Raw genomic sequence first — 25,538 nt, 5'->3', positions numbered from 1 at the left:
TTCGACTAAAAATTCACCTAATCCATTACTTTTGTCATTATTTTGTAGAGTTTAGGTAGTTTCTTTTTATCTGTCTTGTTAATCTTCAGCCTCAACCTGTTAGATTTCGAAGGCTGAGTAGTATAGGGCATTGTGTACCGGGTAGGGGATTAATACTTTATGGGACTCGTGTTTCCTTGTTGCGGAAGAGAAGACAGTATCGGCATAAGCACGAGATGGGCTAAAAGGCTATATAATCAAGGTACGTATTGCTTTCTGTCCTTCATGGGGAATTATTGCATTTGTACGAAACCCAGTTTTTCATAATATTGCTTATGATATCCCATGTCCGAAACTTGTCAAAGGAACTCTCTACTGTGGATTGGTTTAGGTGTCAACAATCACTATCGTGGTAGAAACCTCAAACTTCGATTTCAATGGATCCAATGTTCATGATTGAAATTTCCTTCATCCAATTACTGTGTTTTCCAGCGTTACACTGCTAATGGCAGATGGCTAGATCCCAGACCAAACACAGTGTGTTTCCAATAGATTTACCGGTTTACGATTAAAAAATAGTCAGTGTATTTTAAACGATATCATATCATTTCATTTTAGTAGTATTTAGGTCTATAACATCAAATTTAGCAAAAAAAATTGTCCGACTACCTGTGTAGGTATGTAAACTTGGGATAGTATATGCTAGTTTCAACCGCTTTTCGTCGACCCTTATTTGTCTAACGCAACTTGCATAAAATATAGTTAAAGGAGGGGAGAGAGTTTATCAATTATTTCGCATCTGAAGGCCTGTGAGTTTCCACCTCTTGTATCGTTCCAATTATTTTTTTCAGCAGAAATGCATGCAGAAATTTACCTGAATTTTATAATACGGTACGTCGTAAGGGCTTTCTGCCCATAATTTTATGGTGGTACAGGTGAACTAGTTCCTGCGCAATGTCGGCTTGATAAGGTGTAGTTAGGACTACAGAAGGATCACCACGAAAATGAACCATGAAACTTTGTTCTAAAAATTACCAAATCAAAGATGAACCAGAATTCAGGGGTACTTCAAAATTTAGCATTTAGGAACCAATTTTCACAAACTCTTCTCACTAAATCGGAAAACAATGCTCCTTACTAATGTAGCGTCTCGATACTTCCCTGAAGACGAAAGAAGATATAATACTAGGGCAGAGCATATATATTCAGCACAGAGAAGGTATTTGGGCCACTGGCACGGTCCGAGGGCCAGCCCGTCCGGCGTGGCACAGAGGCCAGGTCAAAAGTGGCTCCTTGCCAATACGGAGAGATAAACATCCATCGTATTACACTAAATCTGATGGCTCCGAAGAAAATTGTTTTATAATTTCTTCACCATGTTAAGAATGGCCACAAAGTATACGTTGACTACAATGTAGAGACTGATTATAACATCCACAAATTTGCTAGCAATTTTTGGTTATTAAAGTCATAGTCCCAGGACTATTCTTTGGGTTATACAATGAAAATATTAAAAGGAGGTAAGTAGACTCTAAGCCTACATAACCAATCTCCATTAAGCCACCTCAAAGTGAGATGAATTTCCTGCATAGAACTGAATTCCTGTGACAGCACATAGATTGGGTTAAAGTCATGCTCCCATAATTTCTATAAAATCCCGTATTCTCTGTATAGGCTTTAAATATAACTAATAAATTTGAACACTCGATTCCAAACAAGAGCAACAATTCTGCCTTTCCTTTGAAAACAAACGCACAACCCTCATTTTCACTACGATGATCAAAACAATATCTTGTAGATACAAGCCTAATCTGCAAGTTTGAATATAAAGAATAAGAAAAAAAAGTTTCCTTAATAGCAAATGTTGTCACTGCAGAAAACCGGAAGGACTCACTATTTTCCAAGAACACGATGGAACCTTACGTTTAGCCTATTTGAATGTTGCGGCATGACGGACACACTTAGGGGCTCAATAATGAACCAGTTCTTATAACTAACGAGTGTGTGATAGCATTAATTGTCCGCTGGTTCTTTAGTGCTCCGACTCCTAGTCGTATATGGCGGTTCCATTGGGTCCCAATAATTCGTACTAATTTGATGTCCTTCTCAGGGCTACACCAAGCACAATTGCATCTGTGATTACAAAACCGAGTTCAAAGAGTTGCCCCACTTTTAAATTTGGTCACAAATCACCCCAGCACTTTCGCTTATCGAAATTAATAGCGGTAGATAGCATCGTCGATCGAATAAAACATTTTTCATTTTCAACGCCATTTCAGAGATTCGATCGTTTTCACCCTTAGAGATACCAAGTAATATGAATAAATTTCCTTCGTATTGGCATTCCAAATAATATACTTTTTGTTAAAAAACTCTGGAACCTTTATATGGTATGCTGGAAGTTAGTAATTCGTTCCGCCTGTATTTTAAATTTCTGCTAAATAAATATAGGTGGGAATGTTTTTTTCTAAATGACGTGCTAGATGATCTCACACAACTTGACACCTGTTTGTTTTGAATGTCTAATAAAAGACGATGACAACGCGGATTCAACGATTCAAACCGTTATACATTGGGAATGAAACGAAACGTCACCTTTTAAACGTCAAATACTCACATGAAAGGTGGAGCAACAGAGATATTGTTAACCTCGCAAGATGTCTCAGTCTTAAGGCATTGTTTATGTTAGTCATAGGGACGACGAATTGGATATGTAGCGAAATTTCTCCAAATTATGCTGGTGACTATTGTGAAAGCGCCAAAAAAGGTTGTCCGACATCTGTCTCCCCCAACCCTCTGCAATGCAGGTTGCATCGCAGAGTGGGCAACAAGTGAAGTGTTTAAGTGCTGATGGTTCTAAAAAGCTAGGACACTTGCCACCACTAGTACTGATAAATACGTGCGCAGTACAAAAAGTATTGCAATTTTATACACATATTCATTATTCTAACAATAATCATTGTTACTTTTCAAAACAATAGAATTATGGGGGAAGGGTGGGACAGGCAGTAATTTCCGCATTATTTGACAAGAAGTGTCATCTTTGTATCTCGTTGGTACTGCTTTTTGCGAGGGTGTGATTGAGGTGTAAACAATGTGGGAAGAACTTTTCCCTCGCTAAAGGGACCCTAGAGGGGTAAGAAGCTGGGCAACCGAGAGCCGAAATCAGTCATGTGCATTAACACAAATGTAAACAAAGCTCTTGGGAATTGGGAAGGTATTTTGCTCTTCTGCACATCAATCTGGAAACACTTTTAATCATTATTTATTTATGCACAAATATATTTACAAATCGGATTTTAAATATGCGTTAAGGAAGCAGGGACATGGATGCGCAGCAATGTCATTACTTGCCCGAAGGAATACACGCTATGACCATTTATTAGCAGCACTGTTAGTCGAGAGAAATCTGTGATGCTCGACCTCATGGTTATCAAGGTAACGGGTAGACTTATTGTATATAATAAGAGCTTATTTTAGAACGAATATGCACAGTATATTATATGCGGTTACGGGGTGTCGTTCGAAATCGTGGGAGTACGTAAATGATATTACATGATTCGTGAAGTATTACCTAACGTGACGCTATATATGGCACTTCCAAACCCTTAACTAATAAGCTTCTTTTAGACTCTTTTTAAGCCGAAGCATTCAACAAAAAACTTGTAATTTATTACCTCGGTAACTACAAGTGAGTCATTCAACGAATAGAGGGGATTTTGTAAGCACGTGCCCACTTTACATGCTAATTTTGAGGGGTGTCCACGGCCTGAATTGCAGAGTAATCGGGTCACAATTGCCGAATTTCGGGTGGATGTGAACCAACTCACTCGTACTACCATGTTGAGGAAGCCACTGTGGTGAGGTGGAAGAAAGTGATTACTCAGTTACACAAACTTGGAAGAATCTACCAGAGACAAACTATTTAACAACTATTTAGAAATTCATTGGGTGAGCTGAACTCTGTGATGTTCAATTTCTTAAAGGGCATGTCATTTCAGACTTTGCTGTTAAAGCATTTTAGGAACACAGCTTACATTTTCATGGAATGACTGTTCCTAGCTCTACAAAGGCTACAGACTTGCGAGAATCACAAAAGAATAGTAAGTTTGCTAATTATTGGGGAAAGATTCACAGAGCTGACCGCGCTTTTACGTTCCTACCTGCGAGACATTATAGCAATTTGGGCTAAAACTACGGGATTATTCATCTAAATTGATCTTTTAATGTTGCACTGGTTGTAATCACAGTTGTGGAGCGGAAAATGTGATTAATAACTAGTACCACACACGAGCAAAAGAGAATTGTTCAAAAGCATGAAAACAAAGGGAAACATTAATTGTTTTCTTCCTCCCCGGGGTAATCTCAGTCAGCTAATGGACCAGGACAAAAACTTGTTATAGAGACGAATTACTGTAAAAATAACTCATCGCGAGTAAACTGATTTTTGAAATGACTTAGGGAAAGAAATGAGGGGAGCAGTAAACTCCAGCGCATAAGAAAACATTGTGCGATGGTTGATTGAGTTTTGCATTAACTTAGTACATAATAGCTCTAAACTTACGAACGGAGCTTCTTTAATTTATATGCCAAAAGGCAATAAAGAAGCCAAGGAAGCTATTAAATTGCTGATTATTCGGTTAATTTACAATTGATGAGGGCTGATAGTAGTCTAGTAAAACCTTGAATCTAGGTCTCTCCAATTGGCCTTCACAGTTCAAGGGTCCTACACTTTTTCAATTCCTTAGAATTAAAAAACTGCAGCAGCAAATCAATGGCAAACTAACGAATCGAAATGGTCGTGTGGTGTGCTCTTTCTGCCAAAATTCCATTCCAAGCCTAAAATTCCTTTTACTTAACCCTGTCTAGAGCCATAGGATACATAGGGAGAGTAGGTGGTTGCTGTGACGTAATTCATTGAATTCATTAATTTTTATGATAAATAAGAGAGGAAGATAAGAAAGTCCTCTATGAGTATTCTCAGTTATTTGACTCCTATCACTTGATTGAGAAAGTCACCATCCTCCGTTCAGGTAAAATTTTAACCCGCACATAATTTTTCCTCACTGGAACTTTTTTGAATCGCAAATTCCAAAATGTCTAAATGTATTAATTTTGCAACCTATATTTGAATTCAATGAGATGTTGTATACCACTTTACTATTCATTAACCAATTCGCCCGGTTCCAGTAGTGAGGACGATGATTTACCTAAAAACCTTGGCTTTTAATTCGGTGAATATGTTAATTGCGATGAAATTAGACCAAAATTCATTTCCTGTCAAATATAAATCTGAAAATGATATGGGTAAAATTTTGATGGGAGGAGCAAAAATTAAATGTGTAGGTGGAAATGTATAGCCATTTAAAGAAACTAACTTGTAGCGAATTATGCGATTTATTAATATGAGAACCTTTCATCTTAAAATTTAAGGGGAAAGTGTGGCACACAAGGAGTATCGACCATGAGTGTATAGTTCTCCATAACTAATAAAATATCTTGGATGTACTAAAATTTATCATCGAAAACTCCCTACATTTTTATTCTTTTTACCCAGGCAAATTAATAACACGACGAAACTGTAACGTTACATGTTTCAGAAGAGGATGATTTTCATTAAAGTCGCCTTTAGACTAAATGGTGGTAAATGATTGTACATTCGGTTGTTTAAAATAACCTTCAGTTCTCTAAAACAAGCATTACAGGAGGAACGCCAATGTGAGTGGCATTTGATAGACCACTTACGCCAAATAGGCAAAGTGGCCGTGTCGCTCCTGGCTAAGACGTGTGTTATGTCAGACGGTGGCTATTAAACCCACTCTTCCCTTCAGACAAAGCCCATTTCCTCGCGCACAACGCAGATGTGAGCTTTGGCAACCAGAGCGCGCTTATTTTTTTCCCTCCTCCTTTCTGCATCATCACCACTGCCGCTACTCCGGTCCAAACGGTGATGTGCTTAGAGGGGAGGGCTTGAGATGGAGTGGGGTAGTTGGAGGGTAGAAACAGGAGCGCTCATAATTCACGCAGCTGCATAGATGGTTCACCGAAGACTGTTAAGGCCGTATCGTCATGGCAAACAACCCTGGCCCGCATGGAAGCCACTATCGAAATAGCCCTATTGCTGCGTACGTTTAGGGCACCAGGATTGGTAAACCAATTACGATGCACTTCTCTATTTGCTGTCTTCTGTTGCTAAACAAGCGTTTCGTGCCTGTCTTGAAGCATTAAACGGTAACACTTACCAATCCAAAAGCAAAAGAGCTTGATTGCAATGCAATGACACTCACTCTTTTAGAACTGAACACCATGAGAACAACTATTGAAGAAGTATCTTGGTTTCATTGAATCGTTTATCGAGATATGTGCTTATCTTCTTATTTAAAATAAAAAAAGCGGCTAAATACCAAAGTTGATCCTTGAATATCAACGGTAGCCTAATTAATACCTTGAAATAAAATAACTCTAATTTTTGGCTTTAAGTGTATGATTATGTAGAGCTGCATAAAAATTTGCTCCCATCCACCACCTAATGTTAGCATTCAAGTTGTGGCCTTTAACAAGAGGGTAAGGTTCCTTTAAAGCGAAAGCTTGTTAGCGTATTCCACTAGGAGCATGGCTTACGCAGGCAAAATTCCAGGATTCTCGAAATTATAGGCCATTTTTAAACATTGATGCACAATATCAGCTAAACTTAAGACATTCTTATGTTTTACAGCATAGTCGAACGGATAAGGGCGATATGAAAGATTCGTCCTTACATATTTAAGATAAGCAGATGGAGCAGTTAGTGGATAAGCAATCGAAAGCACTGAGAAAGATCCTAGCCTAAGCAGCAAATCAAGGATACTTGAGGGGACAGTCCTGTGCCAACTCTTAACAACTGATAATTCGTATTCACGAAAGAATGAGGCGATATTCTGGGTTATGACGGGCCAGCTCAGTGGCATGACGAGGCTAAACGATAAGATCTTGCACTTGCTGCTAGTCATCGTACCCTTTTGATGACCAAAGGACTAGTTGCGTTTGAAGCTATTTGTGCCTTCGATGGGACCACTAACAATTTATCCACACAGTCTTTATTTCAAACCATCCTCATTATTTTCCCGACTTAAGTACTTTCGACTGGAATGAAAGCAGATGTAAGTAACTCAACAGCCATCTGGCGACATGAAATAAACAGCCAAAAGAACTTTTACTTGATTTGCATACGACAATGATAGCCAACCTCGGTCCGTTATAAGACCGGAGTACTGATCATAAGGAGTTTATTATAAAAAGTGTAACTGCCGTGATGAACAGATGATCTACTGAAAGCATAGAGATCGAAAAAAGCCAACTGATTGTGTCTTGGAGACTACTTTAGTTGGTCTGAGCCTTATTACTGGCACTCGGACACTAAACGGATCCGACGATAACTGTCTTCGACCTGTTTCATAGCAAGCATTTGGTTGAGTGTGATGTTCATTTTTAAGTCGCCAAGCCATCAAAACAATGCTACTGAAGCACAATGAATAATATAGGCCGTCATCTCGCGTTTAATGCGAATCATGAGAGATTTTTATGGAATTTTTTAATGCTCCCAATATTACAAATAAAAAGGTGTTGTGAGGGCACCTAGACACATGGAGCATAGTTGATGTGGGCGACACCATTCTCACTCATCTTCTAATTAACATTTCAATCTTATTTTCATTAAATCTGTCGTTCGCTTTCTGTCACTGTTTCCCCTTTTGTGTTCGTTAGGCTGGTCTGTCTCATCTCATCAGATGGTGACTAATCCGGGTCAGGTAGGTGGGTGGGTGCAAAATTCACGTATCTTTGACGAGCTCGCCGCGCTCTCCTTTTTGCCTGATTTCTAAGAGGAGGTTTGGGCTTTTTATTAATGACGCAACAACGGAACAAAATTGGGAGAACTAGATAATTAGTAAACAATTTACGACACAATAGTTCCGAACATACGAAATATTTAGATACCTTATTTTAACCATTATATTAAGCTTGATTTCCATTTTATCCAAACCGCTCCGGTTTTGTGACATGGGTTTCGCTTTTGGCGCAACCATCGCCAGTACTGCTTTACGGACTACGGGTTTACCAGGCCATTTTCAACTGTGCCGACGTGTCAGTAAGAGACGAGTGAGAACTATTTCACTTTTTTACAGCACCAATGCCAGGGTTTTAGGTGGAGCTAAGTGTGAAGTTGGGGCCGCCACTGTCGATAAATGGCAGTAGGGGACAGGTGTTTGAACGGATTTGTTACTATTCCTTGGAGTAGTCCCCTTGTAGTGAGCGGCACCCCCACCGAAGTTGATGTCAATTTTTCAAAAAGGTGCTTGCAATAATTTCAGCGAAGTTTGAAAGGGACTCGGAGTGAAGATAACTTATCAACGTGGCAGGAAGGCACAGTTATTTTACTGCAGTCATGCATGTAAAATAGAGCTTTTACATCTGTTTAGCTTAGTACAAAATCACCGGAATTTTGAAACCATAGTGTAAAATTACAAAAAGGGGTTGTGTTGTGAAATAAAGGTGCTCTACCGGTGCTGACTTTCTTAGGTCTGAGGATCCATTGCGTTCGGGTGTATTGCCAGTTTTGTATCAAGTGGCGCTGTTTCACGTGCATTCAGTATAAATGAAGCATCTCCGGCCCTTTAAACACCACAATTATCAAGAATTGGCCATAAAAATTAGTACGCTGCATAAGTAGATAGATGAGAACCATATTGGCATTTCTGATGTGTCCTTAATTTGATTTTTAACTCAAAAAGAGTCATAAGAAATATTCACATTAAGTCATTTTTCCGTAATTGTCATTAGTACTTCTGCAGAAATGCATTTAGACCTTTAAAATGTTATCATGTTCAAGATGTTTTGATGAGCAATGTTAAGAGGGTAGAATAAAATCTACCAAAATCCACTCTTTAGGTATAAATAGGTAACCCTTAGGGAAAAGTTAAAAATCGGTCACCAATGCCATCTAACAATCTTAACAATAAATAGCCAACTTCTTATTGGCTCTCGGAGTGAACGAAATCTCCGTCATAATGCTCAAGATTGTGAAATGACCGCCGTCGAAATATGCCTTTCCCATCTGCTTGCTAGGATTTGTGCGAAAACTTGATGGACTTAAGATCATTTTAATTTCGAGAAAATCCGATTTATAGTGGTGCCATTGGTGGTCTTTGTTAAAACCTTAGAATAGCTTGGTTTACTTTAAATTACTCTACGTATCTATGCAGAACTCCTTACGGTGTAAAATGTACATATTAGCAACCTCCACTAACGGAGATTATACTACTTACCGTAATTGGCACAAATGACAGGCTGGTTGACAATGACCATATACTGATTACCATTTGTTAAAAATGAGTTTTGCATACAATTGCATACGTTTGCGAATGCATCATTTGCCTACGACTAGTTAAGGAAATAAAACAACACCGAAGAAGTTGGGAGCAAAGGGGCTTGGTAGAACGATTTATGAGGAACGTTCCACTGGCGGAGGGAGAGAGAGAGGGGAAAAGATTGGAGTTTGGGTTGTAATAACCTACATGAGTGTAGGGCCTCCAAGTGCCAGTAAACTTCATTACCCGACCGCGCTTCGTCAGTCAAGGGGGATGCTCATACAAAGGATAGGCAAAATTCAACTCCTGAATACCCATCACCCCACCGTGACAGTGCGTGGCAGACCGAGCACAGAGAAAGGGGAGAAAATTTATCTGATATGCCAAACTTCTCCGCCGTGCACGCGTACCTGGAATAGACAAAAGAGATTTTTCCCACATACACACGCACCCTCCCCCTCAGCCACGCCTCCCCTCAACCTCGTGCGTGTGTGTGTGCTTGTTTGGGGCAATGTTGGACATATCACTTTCATTGCATCTCACCATGCATGCACACACACACACGCAGACAACTATAGAGAGGGTGGGGGAGAGAGAGCATCATGTGTGTATGTATGTGTGCGGGGTGGAGAGCAAATATTGTTTTTCTCCCCTAGTCACGGCGTTTGTTTTCAATTCATGTTAATCTCCCTGAAAAGTTTAAATTCCCGTTTTGAGTTTAAAGCTAACAATATTGCTACGGTGGTTCATGCGTGTCAAACATGAAGATGTTTTAATTAAGTCAGCCGGCAACTGATGCTTAAACATCTGAAATGTCTGAGCATTAAGAAAAGTTGGAAGAAAAAGGCTTTATCTTAAAATCCACTTTTAACACGGCACATAGGATGCAAACAATCTTCACAATCACACCCAAATCCAAAGGCGAGTAACCGCATCAAAATTAACAATTCTTCTAAGTGATACTTATACCAGTAGAAAGAAATTTTAACAAAGCAAAGGGAAATTAAGAAATGAGCTTTGTTTGTGTAACGGGATGAGGGAAGCAACTAAACTTCCAGATGACCTTGAAGTTAATTGGAGAAAAGTTCACCACGAGTAACTGGTGAACAAAATTATTTTATGGAAAATTGTTGTTCGGAAACGAAATGCAGGTTTGATTGATGGGTAAAACTCAACTTTGACGCTGAAGATGAGAAAATCTAGCCACTAAACATAGCCCTGATAATAATGCCGATAGTAAACGCACAGACAGAACTGTGTAGGAGAATGTCCAAGAGATGTTGTATGATCTAATAAAATTCTTAAGATTATTCTTTTTTTTGAAGAAAGTGTTAATAAAATGGTGTAAGGCGAGTCAATAGATATTGTTCCTAAAGCATTTATAAAAGCTTAGGTATTTCGTGTCATATTTAGAAAAAGTTTTTGCAAAATGAGAGAGGAGTATATTCTAGTGTGACCTCGATAATACTGCACGCCGCTAATTTAGCTACCGTGGAGATTAATAAATATGGACTTCAAGAGCAGAGATTCCATACAGAACGAGAGCATATGTGTGCCTTCACGAGTAAGTATTTATTAACATTGTCGGTTTAGAAAAGTGAAATTTTGGCAAGTGAAATTATTTTCATTTGCAGCCCGGGAAAGGATTAAAGAGAGTACCCAAAGAGGTAGAAAACGACAGAGTAAAGAAGGATAAATAGTCATCAAATGCTAAAGCTTCCAAGACAAAGGTATCCTTGTATGCAGTACAATGGCACCGTATACGGGTGTGGAGGTCAAAGTGGATTCATACAGGCTTACTCACGAAACCCACATTTCAACGGCAGGTGAAGTAGTGGCAGCAGTTTTGGTGATGGTGGAGGAGGTATCAGCTGCGGCCCACCTGGATCACCCTCTTCCCTCACTCAGGTAGCACACGTGCGCATCTGTTGCTAAAGTGAAGGGGCTGTCGGGCCAGAGTAGCTACCGTCGCCTGATTCTAGCCATAGCAACTAGGCATTACACACTACTATGTCCTATTCTCGCTCGTGGCCCACCCGCATGTGCGGCGTTCTAACAGTTCCTCTTATTATTGGTGAATACAGGGGTCTATTCTCGAAGTTCTCAATTAACTAAAGAAGCTACCTGTTTGAGAATAAATGACAAAAGCTGTCACTATTAGCATGAGTATGCAAGTCGAATTTGTTCATAGAAGTGTATTAGGACATTCGCGTTATCTATGCTACATTTTTGGACCTAGAGTAATGAGGACACACTCAAATTAAGGTACAAAACTATGGCCAAAAAAATTAGGCCTTATGAATGTTTAAAACGCTTACTTTTTATGTGAACTAATAAAGTACGCAAGAAAAATTATCATGGTGTTTGCACTCGCTAAAGGTGAACAAAACCGCTTTTCGGTAAAAGGGTCCATTGATGACTTTGATTATTGTATTGCTACATAAGTGAGAATTAAGAAGAGGAAGAAATCTAACGTTGAACTATTCGTTGCCTCCTCCATAGTTAAGTCATGAAACACTGAATACCAATTTAGCAGTTGGACCTACGCTAACAAGAAATTTTGATAAACACACCAATTATAAGAAAAAGGTGATGAAACGAACATGTTGAGAGGCTTTTATCCTTCAGACTTTTTATTAGGTTGCTAACAAAACCTCTCACTTATTGAATTCACCAACGACTTTAGGTTGTTTTAAGACTAAATATGATATTTTATAATCAACTAATTCGTTTCATACCTTAATAATTACAAGGGAAGCTGCCACTGAATCATAAGATGTTCCTTTACACCCAAGTATTTTTGGGCATAATAAAAGGCGAGGAATCGATAAAGAAGCCCCAAACCCCGTTGGGCGGAAAGCAACCACTACCTTTGCACATGGAGAAGCACATGCGTGTACGTCAGACGCTCATCCCTGGCACGCACCAATCGGCGTGGAACGATTTGCGGAAGGCTTGCCGTTGCTTCACAATTGGCTAATAGGCACCAATAAGCATAAGAGGCGAATAGCAGGCTCACTCAAACATCAGCCCTTGCCCTAAGACGACATAGTTAATGTTCCCAATGGCCACGGAGAAGATAATGTCGCTAGACTACTTAAACTCAAACACTTCAAGTAGCCCCTTTCAGCCCAACTTTATTACAACACCCTCTAACATCTCCTATTATGGCGAAACGCCAGATTTCACATCATCTCGAGTCACAGACAATAGGATCTATCCCAATCCCGTAACATATGATCAACCCACCTACACAAAACAACCTTCAAACGAAGAATACACATCTAGTTGGAGTTGTGAAGCTCTTAGATCAGGCTTCTACGAGGAGGGTCTCTCGACACCAATCAAGTTCCCAAGTTATCAAAGTGATTGGAAGGAGGTGATACCAAGTGTCCAGGAAAATCTATACAGTCCCAAGTCAATTGGTTCGAACGCTACTCCAATGGTGAACATGGTGACACCCTCTGAATGCGAGGAGGAGGTAGAGGAGGAGGAGGAGGAGGAGGAGGAGGAGGAGGAGGAAGGCGGGTCCCTTAGTGGTGGGTCTTGCTCTGGGGAACTCGCCGAACACGGCCCTGTCTCCATCTACGGTCAGAATACTTTTTCGCAGGATCGCTACAAGCCCTGCACGACTACATACACAGGCTCGACAGTGGGAGGAGATTCACAAGGAGCGCACCATTACGCCATGGAGATAGAGACACATCCAAAGACAGTGTATGGATTGTCTGCTAAGCCAAGCAGAGTAAGTTCATTGCAAAAAATCTGCAAATTACGAAATCAGATAAATTTGCACAAATTGGTAGATTTTAAGGTGTTTGATAGAATTGCATGCTATGGTGTGTCATTAAGATTATCTTGGACGAATTTGTAATTGGACACAGTTGGTTAGCAAATGCAAGCAAAGTCGATAGTTAAAAAGGGATTACTGCATTTTACAGTTTGAGACCACAATCCAAACAGTAATTCTCTGAAATATGTCGTTAGACGTTTTTGGAAATTAGTGATTTATAAATTTTTAAAGATGATGTACTTTTCAATCAGGCATACGTTTTCCGTTTCATTTCACTATCTTCTGTCACTTCAAAGAACTTTTTTGCATCATTTCCCCCTCCTATTCGGGTGTCTTATTTTAATGGTGCACCTCGAACTGACCGTCAGGGATCCGAACCCTTATGAAGCACCTTCTGACATTTCAAAAGCTCACTTAAACGATGGCGAGGCTCTTAGATCCTCATCTACAATAGACTTCAGGGCCGCGACTTAGTTCTTACCATAGCAACTCAGAATACAAAACGTTTATTTACTAGAAAGTTCCCAAGGGAACTAATAAAGGATCCATTTTTACTGAAATTTTAAGCAAGCTGTAGTGACATGATGCATCCCTTTGAACCAAATGCACTTTGTGTTCCAGAATTCGTAGAAAATTAGGCTAAGGGTAAGATTCGGTTTGCCCACCAAAAACTTTTCGTGCTGAATCTAGTTATACCGTTTCATTTATAAGTCCTTGGAAAAACGCGGCACGTTTTTTGAGAGTCCTTAATTAACCATGTGTTGAAATTTTTTAGTAAAAAGACATTGTTTGGTAAAAACCGGGTTTAGCTCTTCCGTCCAAAAACACGAAGAAGGAAGTGTTTGTAAATCTAGTATTATAACGAGTAAAAAATTTGGTAAAGTCATCTGGTGATGTGGACTCTTTTTCCAAATTATATTCATTGACTTAGAGCTTTCGGGGTGTCTTCGATTCGCTAAAAGTAAGGAAGAAAACTATGGTGTTTGGTTTTGTTTATCGCCGCTTTAAGTTACTTACTCGCACACGCAAATGACTTTTAGTCGAAACGGTGTAGCACCCGAACTATAGCGAGAAGAATATGATGACCACCAAAAGAAAAACATTTAACCGGCTCTGAGAGGAATGTCGAAATCTGCTGAACAGACTAGAACAGCAAAAAGACAAGCCAACTGAGACTGGAAGTGCGTAGTTATGAGTTGAGGAAAGGGACATAATTTGCTTGCTGGCCATTTGGCTTCCACCCCACGGACATTTAATCAAACAATGTCGCCTCATATGTAGCACGGGAGTGACGAATCGGATGAAGTGAATAAACGATATAGATGAAGTCGCATGTAAATGGGCTGAAAGTAATTGCAAACCCTACCAGCGACCGTCTCTAATATAATCTCATTGCTAAATAACTGTATCGAAAATGAGATATTGTGACGGTGTTGGCCCTTATCCACCTGACGCAAATGAAAATGGGCATTCCAAATACGGATAAATAAAGTTGGCCCACTTCATGAACCACTGCCTCTGATGTTGCTGAACTGGAATAACGCAGGGCATTCCTTCACTATAAGGAGCACATCTTTACTTCACAGAGAGGTTAAAATTACTAACACTCAGGTGTGATGCTCGCTGTTGGCGGTGCATTGCAAACTCAGGCAAATCATGATTTCATTATTAAAATTTACGCTATTAATTTTCGGAAGCAGCGTTGTCCTTTGCATCTCTGCCTACAAACCCAAAGGCGGCCATTGTGAAACGGTGATTGACAGCATTAAGCGAATTGAGGTAGGAAAGGGTGCTGAGTTAACGTGATGTTCGGAATTGTTTTTCACACTTCTGCCCCAGTCTAATGGGCGTAGACGCTAAATGGAAAACAAATCCACTGTGAGAGATTTTTAGTTCTAAGTGTCTTCTATTGTGCTCGTTTAACTGCAGCGAATTTTGCGCTCGGAACAATCCTTTATTCCAAGATCCTATGAACATAGCTAAGTTGCTATCCAGACTTAAGTCAGGTTTTTATTAAGCTAAAATAGCCTACTATTCAAAAATTACCACATTTTAACAACTACTAATTTAGCCATTCTTTTAAGTCCAAGTCAATTATTGGTTACTTTCTTACAAAAGCAATTTTACTACTAATTTCCAATTTAGAGTAAAGGTACATGAAGTGGGAGCTATTAAATTTCCTGCAGTAACAATTGCGTAGACATTTAAACGCCTTTGATGATGGTAACGAGGATGTGTACAGTTTTAAGCAATCATGACGAATGGAATGATATAATGAATAAGTAAATGAACAGAGAGGGCAACGACAAAATGGAGGCGATTTCATATTCTCCGGGGTTAAAAGCATTTACGGTTTTTTAATCAGATTTCATTTTTATCAACTAAAAGTTGGTACCACTGAACCCTTAAAACCTTTCAGTGTGCTAGAAAAAAGCACCCTAGGGTTCGAATATGATGTTTTCACTCTTTTAGTGAAAATATTAAATCATGTTTGCGTTTTAGGTCTGAAGAAAAGTTCACTAGATGTGTAGACCACGAAAATGGTATTCATTTAAGTGCATTCTTCAAACAATGGGCTCCGGAGACACGTTGGAACTAGGGGAAAATTAAAGTGTTAAAAAACTGAGATAACTTAGGTTAAGGTTTTTTATAGCTCCACAATTTACAACAGGCAATTCCACTAGTGCGAATCTCGAATAGTTATGAAAAATGGAACATATTTAACAATGCTAATTTCTAAATTGTTTCGAACTAAACACAGTCACATTTTTCATTAAATGAATCTGTAAAAGGAAGCCAATTGTCGAAGTTTTTTACTCAAACAGTATGTGTAAATGCCGAAAGATAATGAAATCACTTTTAAAACTTTTGGTGTTTACATGCATCAACTAAAATAATAGGCAAGTGAACCATTGATTCACTATCTGCTGGCTCGGTTTCATTACTACGTATTACAAATTAGGCGAATAAACTTCTCTTTTGGAGCCTATTTATTATTCACGGAAAAGGTTTAATTATACATAACCTTTTGAAATCGATTGCCTTTTGGGGATACATTTCTAAAGCAACGAAAGCAGCTTCCATGGTGTCTTTGTAAAATAGATAGTTGTAGACAGTAGCTATTTAGTTGTAAACGCGAATTTTAGAGTGTCATTAACTAAATTCCAAATGGAATATTGGTAAGCTCATAAAAGAGACCTAAGTCTTCATCAGAGGTGATGCCACGCGTCTTACAGTGGTTGAAACAACTTTACAGGTCGGATGCTTAGGAGAAAAACTATTCCAAATAGCCAAAATTAAGAGCAGTCAAAAAACTTAGCATCGAGTTGGGATTGCAAATTTTATTGCCATAGAAGGCATTACTTCGATTAGTAATAGTCTTTCAATTAACGAATAATTTAAAATGTGCCATAAAATCGGTTTATTTTGCCTGCTCGTGAAGAATGAATTATTCCTTAACCGCACGAGAGAGTTGGAAAGATGATACTGTGACAGGGGAGATAAGCAATGAGACGGTTGGGGCGCATTGTCAGTTGCCCAGCCATTCGTCTTATCTGATGTGCACGTCCTCCCGTAAACTGCGCAATAGGGCCATCCCACCAGTCTCATCAACGCTCCAGCCTGATAAGTTCTTAAAATACTTACTCGAAATCTTGGTCTAGCACACATGACTGCCATCTAAACTACTTAAAAAACAAAATCAAAAAGGTGTGAAAACACTGGTTTTTTAAATCGAAGTTTGATTTTAATTCCACAGGTGTCATCATCCAAGTCTGAATTGGAAAAGACGGTCACATATCCAACACAAAATGGAAGCTTCAGCAACGTGTCAACTCAACCTTCTGGTGCCTCTGAGGTACCCTCCAGGAGCAGCAATCCAACGAAGAAGGAGGAGCGTGTGAAGCGGCCGATGAATGCCTTCATGGTGTGGTCGCGGGGTCAGAGACGGCGCATGGCGCAAGAGAACCCCAAAATGCACAACTCTGAGATCAGTAAGCGTCTGGGAACGATGTGGAAGGCACTAAATGAGGCAGAGAAAAAACCATTCGTTGATGAGGCGAAGAGACTAAGAGAAAATCACATGAGCCAGTACCCTGACTACAAGTATCGACCTAGAAGGCGACATCGCCCGCTGGAGAAGCAGAAGAAGGCTGTGGCAGCGATGGCTGCTGCAGCCACTGTGAGCAGCCTCTTTTCGAGTACCACCGTCGGGAACTTTAATGCACCCATGGAAGGAGGCTTTTTCGGACTGCGACATTTAGCGGTGCCCTCGGCTGCGGAATATAGACCCGTTCACACCAATACTCCTTATACCTACAATGCATTTAATCAGCCTCAACAGCTGCAACAAAAGCATCATCAACAACAGCAACAGCATCATCATTTCCACCCAAGCCCCTATGAAGAAAATTTTTCTGAATTTAATCGAAGTAGGCAACCCTATGAAGATATCCGATACATTAATAATCCCGGATACCCCAGCTCAAACACATCAAATAATAAGGATTTTGAAACATCTCATGGACAGTATGATTTTTCCAAGTCGTCATTACACGTCAGTGGTCGTATCAGCAACTATCCTCCCTACTCCAATACCACGGATCAGGATGCTAAAACAGATACAATGACTCCAGAGTTAGATTCAAAGACAGCAGTTATGGCAGCTGTAGCTGCAGCGAATTACGCGGCCTCTAGGCTAGCCTATTGCGGATCTAGTGAACCATCCTCTAATTACTGGGAAGGTTGGTGGAAGGAAAAATCGTTACCAACAGCTGAAGGAAACACCTGGGACTCAGGCTCTATCCAGTGGGCAAGGGCTCTAAAAGAGGCCCGAAAATTAGAACAAGAGACAGACTTTCAGCACCATAGGCTAAGCGATTCGAAGGATCCCTCCTCCCTCTCTTACCTATCCGCATACTTTAATGGATTTGGTGGCATGATCGGCCTGCGAGAGAGCAATCGTGTATTGGGTAACCAAGGAGGCAGCCAGGAACCCGAGGCACTATCAAGCTTTTCAACACCTTCATCAACTTCTTCTGGAAATGAGCAGAAGCTTCACCATCAGCGACAACAACAGCGTCACATAGTCGCGCAAACTAGCGCTAGATCTTTCGCACCACTCACTGACGAGAGGTCGTGTCCTCATGCTAATCCAATCTACGCAGCCTTCACTGCTATGGCCGGACTGCCTCAACTGAAGGCTGAAGGTGACGATTCTCATCCCTCTTCGTCCTCCAAAATTGGATAGACAGGGTTTCTGCAGAAACACCACCTCGCCACAGTTTGTCTTTCCATCGTGAATGTCGGCTCACGTCGCACACGAATGATTCCCGTAACCCTCAAACAGCTACAACCTCCCAGCCCCGTGTATCAACCGGTTGGGGATATGTGTACATCAGCTCCTGTTTCTGTGATGTGCGTAATTATGGTTATTGTAATTGCCATTACTACATACAATTTTTTGAAAAACAAAGAACTGTATAGTGAAAGATCTAGTCTCAAAAGGGCACCTTCTCATCGGGAAGTGAAGTAGTTTTCACTTGGAGTTGATGACAAAACAAAAACATAAAGATGAATTAATAATTCCTCATTACATTATTGAATAAGTGGTTTTTAAATGGCAATGTTCCGACCACTAAATAGGGGCTAAAATAGGGATGGTTAACAAATGCCATTTTAGGATTCCCACTTGAATACACAATTCAATAGGTGACTAGCATCAGGAAATATACTGAATGAATAGTGTACTGTATAATCTTCACTGTCACACAAATTTATGTACACTCTGCAAAGCACATACACATTTAGTAGTACTTTATAAGGAGCAAGAAAACTTGCTAGGTGAGCACATTTGTTTCACCGTAGTTTTTCTGTCTTCTGTGCTGCGAAAAATCGAGACTCTCAGAGACTCGCCATTAACATCATCCACTGCATATTTTATCGTGATAGGTGAGGACACATTGTCCGAGTTGTCAGAAGGTTGTTCATTCAAGCACACGATCTGCTCCCACTTGAGAAAGCATCGCTGTCTGCCCATGTGGTGGGTGAGAATTACGTACCTTGATAACTAATATCGCGTAAACAAATAATCCTAGCATTGCTCGTAGCGACTTGAAGTACAGTCAATTTAAAATCCAAGTGCATCTTTGTCGACGCTTTACGGGTAAAAATAAGAAAATTATTTTAACAAGCTGTTGATTTAGAAGATGGTAAAGAATCATAGTAAATTGTAAAGCCAATATACAAATGTAGATGCTTAAACATTACTACATTAAAAAGTGTTTATGGGAGCCCCTAAATGCATTGCTAATTGCTCTGATAGCCAGTTAACTAAATGCATGCTGAATTGGTGGGAACTTGCACGTACATCTTATCGCGGCATCTTTTCAATGCCACTAGAAGTGGTATAGATAAGGGATGAGGTGAAGAGAATGTGAAGTGGAACGAGGTAGCGTTGGACTTTGGAAACGACTGACAGCCCTATAAATGCGCTTATTCTCACGACGAAGGAAGATATACAATGAAGGAGAGATGAATTCTTATTATAAATATGTTGGGGACGGAGGTAATAACATGTTCGTGATGTTTATATTTAAAGAAGCTCATTTAAAAGGTGTTAAGAATAAATAAACTACACGTTTTGTGTGGTCATGCTCAAAGTGCATCAAAACGGATAATTCCAGCTACGAACATAATTCCTTGATGGAAGCACTTTGGTTTATAAGCACGATTATTCGAAGAGGGAACGTAAAGAAGTGCCTCAAATTATGGACAATAACAACCTGTAGATCCTGGAGATATTTACTGAAATGATACTTCGTTATGTTCATAGTTTTGATTCACTGCTGACAGCAATTAGGTAGTGCAAATCTACATTTAACGAAGTATCTCCAACACCGAAATTATGAGGCTTATTAATCTATCCATAAAAGTGTACATTTAGCCTCTGCGTTCACTCTTTAAAATTAATTGGCTCAATGCACCTTACATCTTTGATTAATTAGTGAACACAATGACTTAGAGATTAGTCCATTATATTTCCCTAAGGATGGTATTTGAAATAATAATGAGGAAATCAGTTAAACAATTGATGATTTGCCTTAACATTCTCCCACAAGACACTTCTTCGATCCCTTTTTCATAAAGGCTGTGGATGGCAGTCTGTAACCAGCTCTGCAAATTTAATTCAATATTTCCATCGAGTCTATGAACTCCCATTCTGGCATAAAAAATACCTCTATAAAATTTTCCATTCATAAATGGGCACTCAAACTTAAAAGCTATTGTCCTATAATTTTCAAAATGTCAGTATATGATATTTTGTAGTAGTGGTAGAGATCAAATGCCTTAGATTTCATTCCAACACAAATAAAAAACAGTAACTTAAAGGCCCCGACTTGGGAATCTACTCCCGTCTAAATAAGAGGGATGTGTACAGTCCTTCTTCACAAACACCTCTGTAGTTTAACAGTAAATTACGTAAGCCATTTATGCCTAACGTTAACGTCCATTTCTCTTTTCCATGCGTCAGTCCTAATGTGATGCAAAGTTGTCGTACTTTTGTGTTCATGTCTGTTGGGCGGGTATTGTTAATGCATCCTAATGTCTTGCAGATTAAACAGTGAGTAATGGGTGTTTTCATAAAACTTGTGAAAAAAGACGACATTACTTGGTTAACAACAAGAAATACTAACGAAATTTCACCACTGCCAAAGTCCTTATCACTAGGAAAGTGGACACAGGATTTGCACTGATTTAAAAGAATAAATTTAGAAGGCGGGATACTTGAATCACTTTGAGAAGGGATTGCGGACTCTAACATTTAAATTTATGGAATTTAAAGTCTAAAAATAACAGGGACCACGTTTACCACGTCCTTAGCTGTTGTGTGGACCATGCTTGTCTCCCCCGTTGGCCTCCCACCCAACTTTCAAATTTCACGCGAATAGGATTATGTGTAAAACTACACTAGGACAAATTTGTTTGCCTACAAATGTCTTTCGTAAAGTGCTTCAAATGCCCAAAAATATAGCCTGGAAAAATCGCCTACAAAAAAATGTTGGAAGCGTTCAACTTCCAGATGCTGGTCGAGATGCAAACATTTTTCAACTAAGGAATCTGGATGCGAGTACACAGGCGGGAGAAAACACCATCATCTGCTTCGGTAATTTATAAATTCCCTTTGACTTGTATAAAAGTCCTGTTTTTGGCTAAATATACTCTTTAAAGATATTCCTACTGGAATGTCTTTGGCGTGATGATAAACTTCGGAGGCAAGACACCATGAATGTGTTTATGTACATGGTTTCGTTCTCTTAGTCGCCTCGAGTTCAATTGAGGTAAAGATTCCACCACCAGCTACTGAAGTAACCGTGTCGATACTGATTGATGGGGGATGCTCAATTGTGCTTTTGCTGCTCTACCACTCATAAGTTAGGTTGGCACTTTTATGAGCGTGTTTTTGGAATGGATCTACTCACATTTGAAACACAAGTTTGAAAAGTGTAGATTGAGGGAAATTTTCTTAATAATACAGAAGTTGCTTGCGGAAAAAATAATTTAAAAAGATCGCTAGCTGCCAGGAAGGGTGATTTGATTTAAAAACTACTGGAGGAATACGAGGCAGACAGAGAAAAGCATCGGTGCATTACTTAAGAAGGCACGTTCGGCACACGAAAAGTGCAACATTTGCAGCTGTGGTGATCCTCAATTTGGAAGCTGTGTTCCGCCTGTTTGATCGCCTTTTGTTTGGGGGCAACAATGCGTTTCGCCACTCCTCTCCCCCCATCCAGTTGCCCAACGTGCAAATCAGGTTCCCCCCTGATAAAAAACCTCAAATTAATAAAAAACGGAAAGTATTCATTTGAGAAATATTTCCTTTGATATCGAAATCCAAGGCTCCTGCGAACGTTGTTTGACGAGAATGAAACAACACTGCCCAGCCCACTACCAAAATACACGCACCAAGGTTAGGTTTTTGGCCATCGATTCATTCACATTAGCGGTGGGTACTTTTGCTTGATGTTTAGTCTTTTCCAGGACTTTGTAGATGAGACAAAACTGGAAATGCTTACTACTCGCAATTCAAGGTGAATAAAATATGTTCATCCCATTCTGACTAATCCACTCACATTTGAATTAATAGGTGACAAATTGACTAAATTATAGGGATTAGAACCTTATCCACGACGGATGGTAATGCTTTAGATAAAACTGAGACAATGACACGGGTTTTTGGGAGCGTTTCCACTCCAATCCCAAGAATAAGCATACAGAAGTTCCACTTGTCCATAACACTTAATTGAATAAATGGCTGAAAAATACATTCAGAGGAGAATAGCTACTAATTCTACTCAAATCAGATACTTGTAATAAACGTCTTTTATTTGCTTTGGAAGCCATAGTCCTATTACCATAATCGATTAGAAGGGAGAGATAGCACCAATGGATTCGCAATGCCTTCTTGCGATTGCAATAAACACGCGTCTTGAGAATGCCAAAAGGGAGATACCATCAGCAACGGCGGCGGATGGCGAATAAGTAATTACGAGATTTGTAGGCACTTTTGAGGCAAACACACGCGCGCACGCACATAGATGCGACCCAAGAAGGGAGTTGAAAGGAAGGAATTCGAGGGAGAGGCTGAATATGATGTGTACCGCTCTGGTACTTGGTCCACCCTCAGGGCATTGGCCGCCATTACTCAAGATCCTTAGACTCCGATAATGGCAGCCCTAATGATTGATGAACGACTTGCCGTTGTTCACTTAAGTAGCCGAAGAAATGCACACTTAATGCGATATCGCGGAACTAGCCGAGATGAAGGCGCATTTGAAAGCAGAGAAAAGATTCCTTGTCCGTGGACCAATGTGGTGGTAGTGAAAATGACCCACCTGCCATGCTAGATTCAAATAATCTTTTTATTGCTATACATATACCCCCAGTCCCCATTAGAAGTGACGCCTTCTTTTTAAATAAATGTGGGGAAGTGGAGCACTGGAAGCAAAGGTCTCCGACACTTTTCCCATCTACTGTTTATAGACCACCGAAGTGAAAAAAGCATTGGTATTTGATTTAAACCAAAAGGCATTCTTCAGCTTAGGGCAGCTTTCGCACACCCAACCACGAGTGAACGAAGATCTAAAGCAGAACGGCCATCGACACATCGATGCCCACCGTACTGACTAACGATAACAGTAACCATTATTTGTGGCACTTGCCTACGACAGCAAACAAAGGCGTTCGAGAAAAGGCGGACCAAGACGAACCACGAATCAAGGTGCCGGAAGTGCAGCAAATGGCTAACTAGAGCCGACACAAGGCATCCCATCCGTGGCTGCACATATTTTACTGTCTCTGTGCATAGACACCAAAGAAGCACTTTGACAAACACCAAAAACTCAGGAAAACGTGAGATCAATTTGAGTTTAAGATGAAGTTCCGAAAGTAGGGGACCAAAGGCGTGGACACAAAGGAAAGCGCACGATCCACTAGCAAACAATATAATCGGAACCCATTAATTAAGCACAAGCACCTAGAAACCTCCCTTAATCCAGGTTTTTGCCCGAATAGCAGGAAGTGAAGCATGATTGAAGAAATGTACACAAAAAAATTCAGCCACAAAATACAAGAACTGGTTAGAGGGGAAGAAACAACCGTTACCCTAGATAGTCTTCTTATTTTCTGCCATTTTTTTTTCTGGAAGAGGACAGTTCCAATAGTAGATGATCTGAGCTGAGAGAACGATGTTGACAAAAGAACTAACAACGAAGTTCAAAATGACAAGCATATCACCAGTCTCTTGAATCGACGTGAAAATACGAGCAAGCGAACCAGCAGCCATCAGCCAAACGGAGATCGCTGAGAGTTGACCAGTGCTACCATTCCGAAAATTTGCGTAAATTTGTAGCCCCTAAAGATACATCGTTAGGTGAAACATTGCTGAATATGTTACTCGAGAAAATAGAATAACCGGGGTATTTGCCGCCTGCATTAAAGTAAGCAAAGAGAGTTCGACCGCAGGCGACAGAGTGTATGCAACAAAGCAAACGTAACTGCTGAGAAAAGTTATCCCGTAGAGATACGATATTTCCCAAGAGATAGTCAGAAAACTAATTATTGCTGATTGTACCAGCAGGAATGTTGCATCCCCATAAGTACTAAAATAATCAAATATGAAATGGAGTATACCTGAAAGGGAATTTACGATAAAAGGAATAAGAACTTGTTGCCGTATAACATAAGAGTTCCAAAAGTCCTGCCGGTATGCTGAGTCCCTTGGCACTACCTGTTTTCAAAACTTTTATAATTTGAGGTAATTTTACTGAAAAGACTCAGGTTAGAAAGAGAGAAGTACCTAGTGTTGCGCCCGCAACAATTCCATAGCCCAAACACTTACTAACGAGCATTTTAAAGCAATCAACTACAAAGTTAAAAGGACGAATAACAGGTACCGTTTAAAAAATCATTATCCTTCACGTATTTGGTAACACAGTCTTCGGGCATCAGAAACGACAACACTCCAACAACCACGCCCTCCATCTCCAGCGCCGAATTTAAAAAACCGGGGGTTGATATGGCTCGACAAAACAAAAAAGGGCTAAAATTCAAATCGTGGGCAGTCGCATGCCAACCTCGACCCGAATTTGTTCATACAGCGATATAAGTACCTTCCAAAGCTAAAGTTCCGGCCACAAATGAATGGTCATAGGCTGACCGACATTTGCCTAGACTTACATTCCATCCCAAAAAGCTTCGAATAAGTAAGTCCACTCAACTTAGTGCTTTGCAGCGACTTGATTCCCTTTGCTGAAGTTGTGATGGTCTGTAGGAGCATGGAGTACACTCCATTGTTTACGCAAAAGACGGCCAGGGAGATAACAGAATACAGGTGTAATCCGCAGGATCTAAAGGGTCCGAGCGGTTGAAAGTACAGTTAAACAAGAGTTTGGAAGGCTGTAGCTTTAACTGTACTAAAAATATTTGATGAAAATTAGGCCCCAGTAAATCACACCAATGCTTGATTATATCATCAGAAGCATTTATGCGAAAAATAGCAGAAGAGCAAATAATGGTTTGCATAAGTAACAAAAACACCGTAAATTATGCCAAAATGCTTTTATAGTGATTTTTACACATTATTAAGCCATAATAAACAAGTATAATTTGTTAAAACAGTAAGGCGGAATAAAACACTTTCGTACCCATGAAATTTATTAGTGGCGGTCCACTGCATGTGCTGATGATGGGATTTATGAGTCATGCAGCCAATTCAATGCAATAGATCTTGCGTTTTTAAGTTTTGGGCGCCCTACATTTTTGTCAATAAATATTTAGTTTTGCTATCCCATTTGGAAGTTTCGACCTTGGCAGCAAGCCGGCACCTTTTTTTAAATTACACTTTATGGTGCGGTGGGTGTTGG

General features: G+C 39.9%; 3 protein-coding genes across 3 annotated transcripts; 1 reads left to right on the top strand and 2 right to left on the bottom strand. All coding sequences in view use genetic code 11, as the record gives it.

The window, feature by feature from the left end:
* Positions 1–1,544: 1,544 nt before the first annotated feature.
* On the bottom strand, positions 1,545–6,518 carry EGR_01523 (hypothetical protein; the record flags this gene model as incomplete). Its single annotated transcript, XM_024490772.1, has 4 exons — positions 1,545–1,872; positions 5,190–5,392; positions 6,222–6,310; positions 6,425–6,518. 4 exons carry the CDS (start codon positions 6,516–6,518, stop codon positions 1,545–1,547), a joined length of 714 nt encoding a protein of 237 aa, XP_024354637.1.
* Positions 6,519–12,387: 5,869 nt separating this feature from the next.
* Positions 12,388–18,364, top strand: EGR_01522 (Transcription factor Sox-19a; the record flags this gene model as incomplete). Its single annotated transcript, XM_024490771.1, has 2 exons — positions 12,388–13,068; positions 16,874–18,364. The coding sequence occupies 2 exons, from the start codon at positions 12,388–12,390 to the stop codon at positions 18,362–18,364; spliced, it is 2,172 nt and encodes a 723-aa protein (XP_024354636.1).
* Positions 18,365–23,779: 5,415 nt separating this feature from the next.
* On the bottom strand, positions 23,780–24,657 carry EGR_01521 (Mannose-P-dolichol utilization defect 1 protein; the record flags this gene model as incomplete). Its single annotated transcript, XM_024490770.1, has 5 exons — positions 23,780–24,028; positions 24,071–24,275; positions 24,307–24,439; positions 24,473–24,538; positions 24,570–24,657. 5 exons carry the CDS (start codon positions 24,655–24,657, stop codon positions 23,780–23,782), a joined length of 741 nt encoding a protein of 246 aa, XP_024354635.1.
* Between the last annotated feature and the right edge of the window lie 881 nt (positions 24,658–25,538).

The sequence above is a fragment of the Echinococcus granulosus genome, assembly GCF_000524195.1.
Source record: "Echinococcus granulosus chromosome Unknown EG_S00006, whole genome shotgun sequence".
NCBI classification, from domain to species: domain Eukaryota; kingdom Metazoa; phylum Platyhelminthes; class Cestoda; order Cyclophyllidea; family Taeniidae; genus Echinococcus; species Echinococcus granulosus.
Note: the sequence above shows the minus strand (reverse complement) of the source record. Positions and strands in the feature narration are given on the sequence as shown.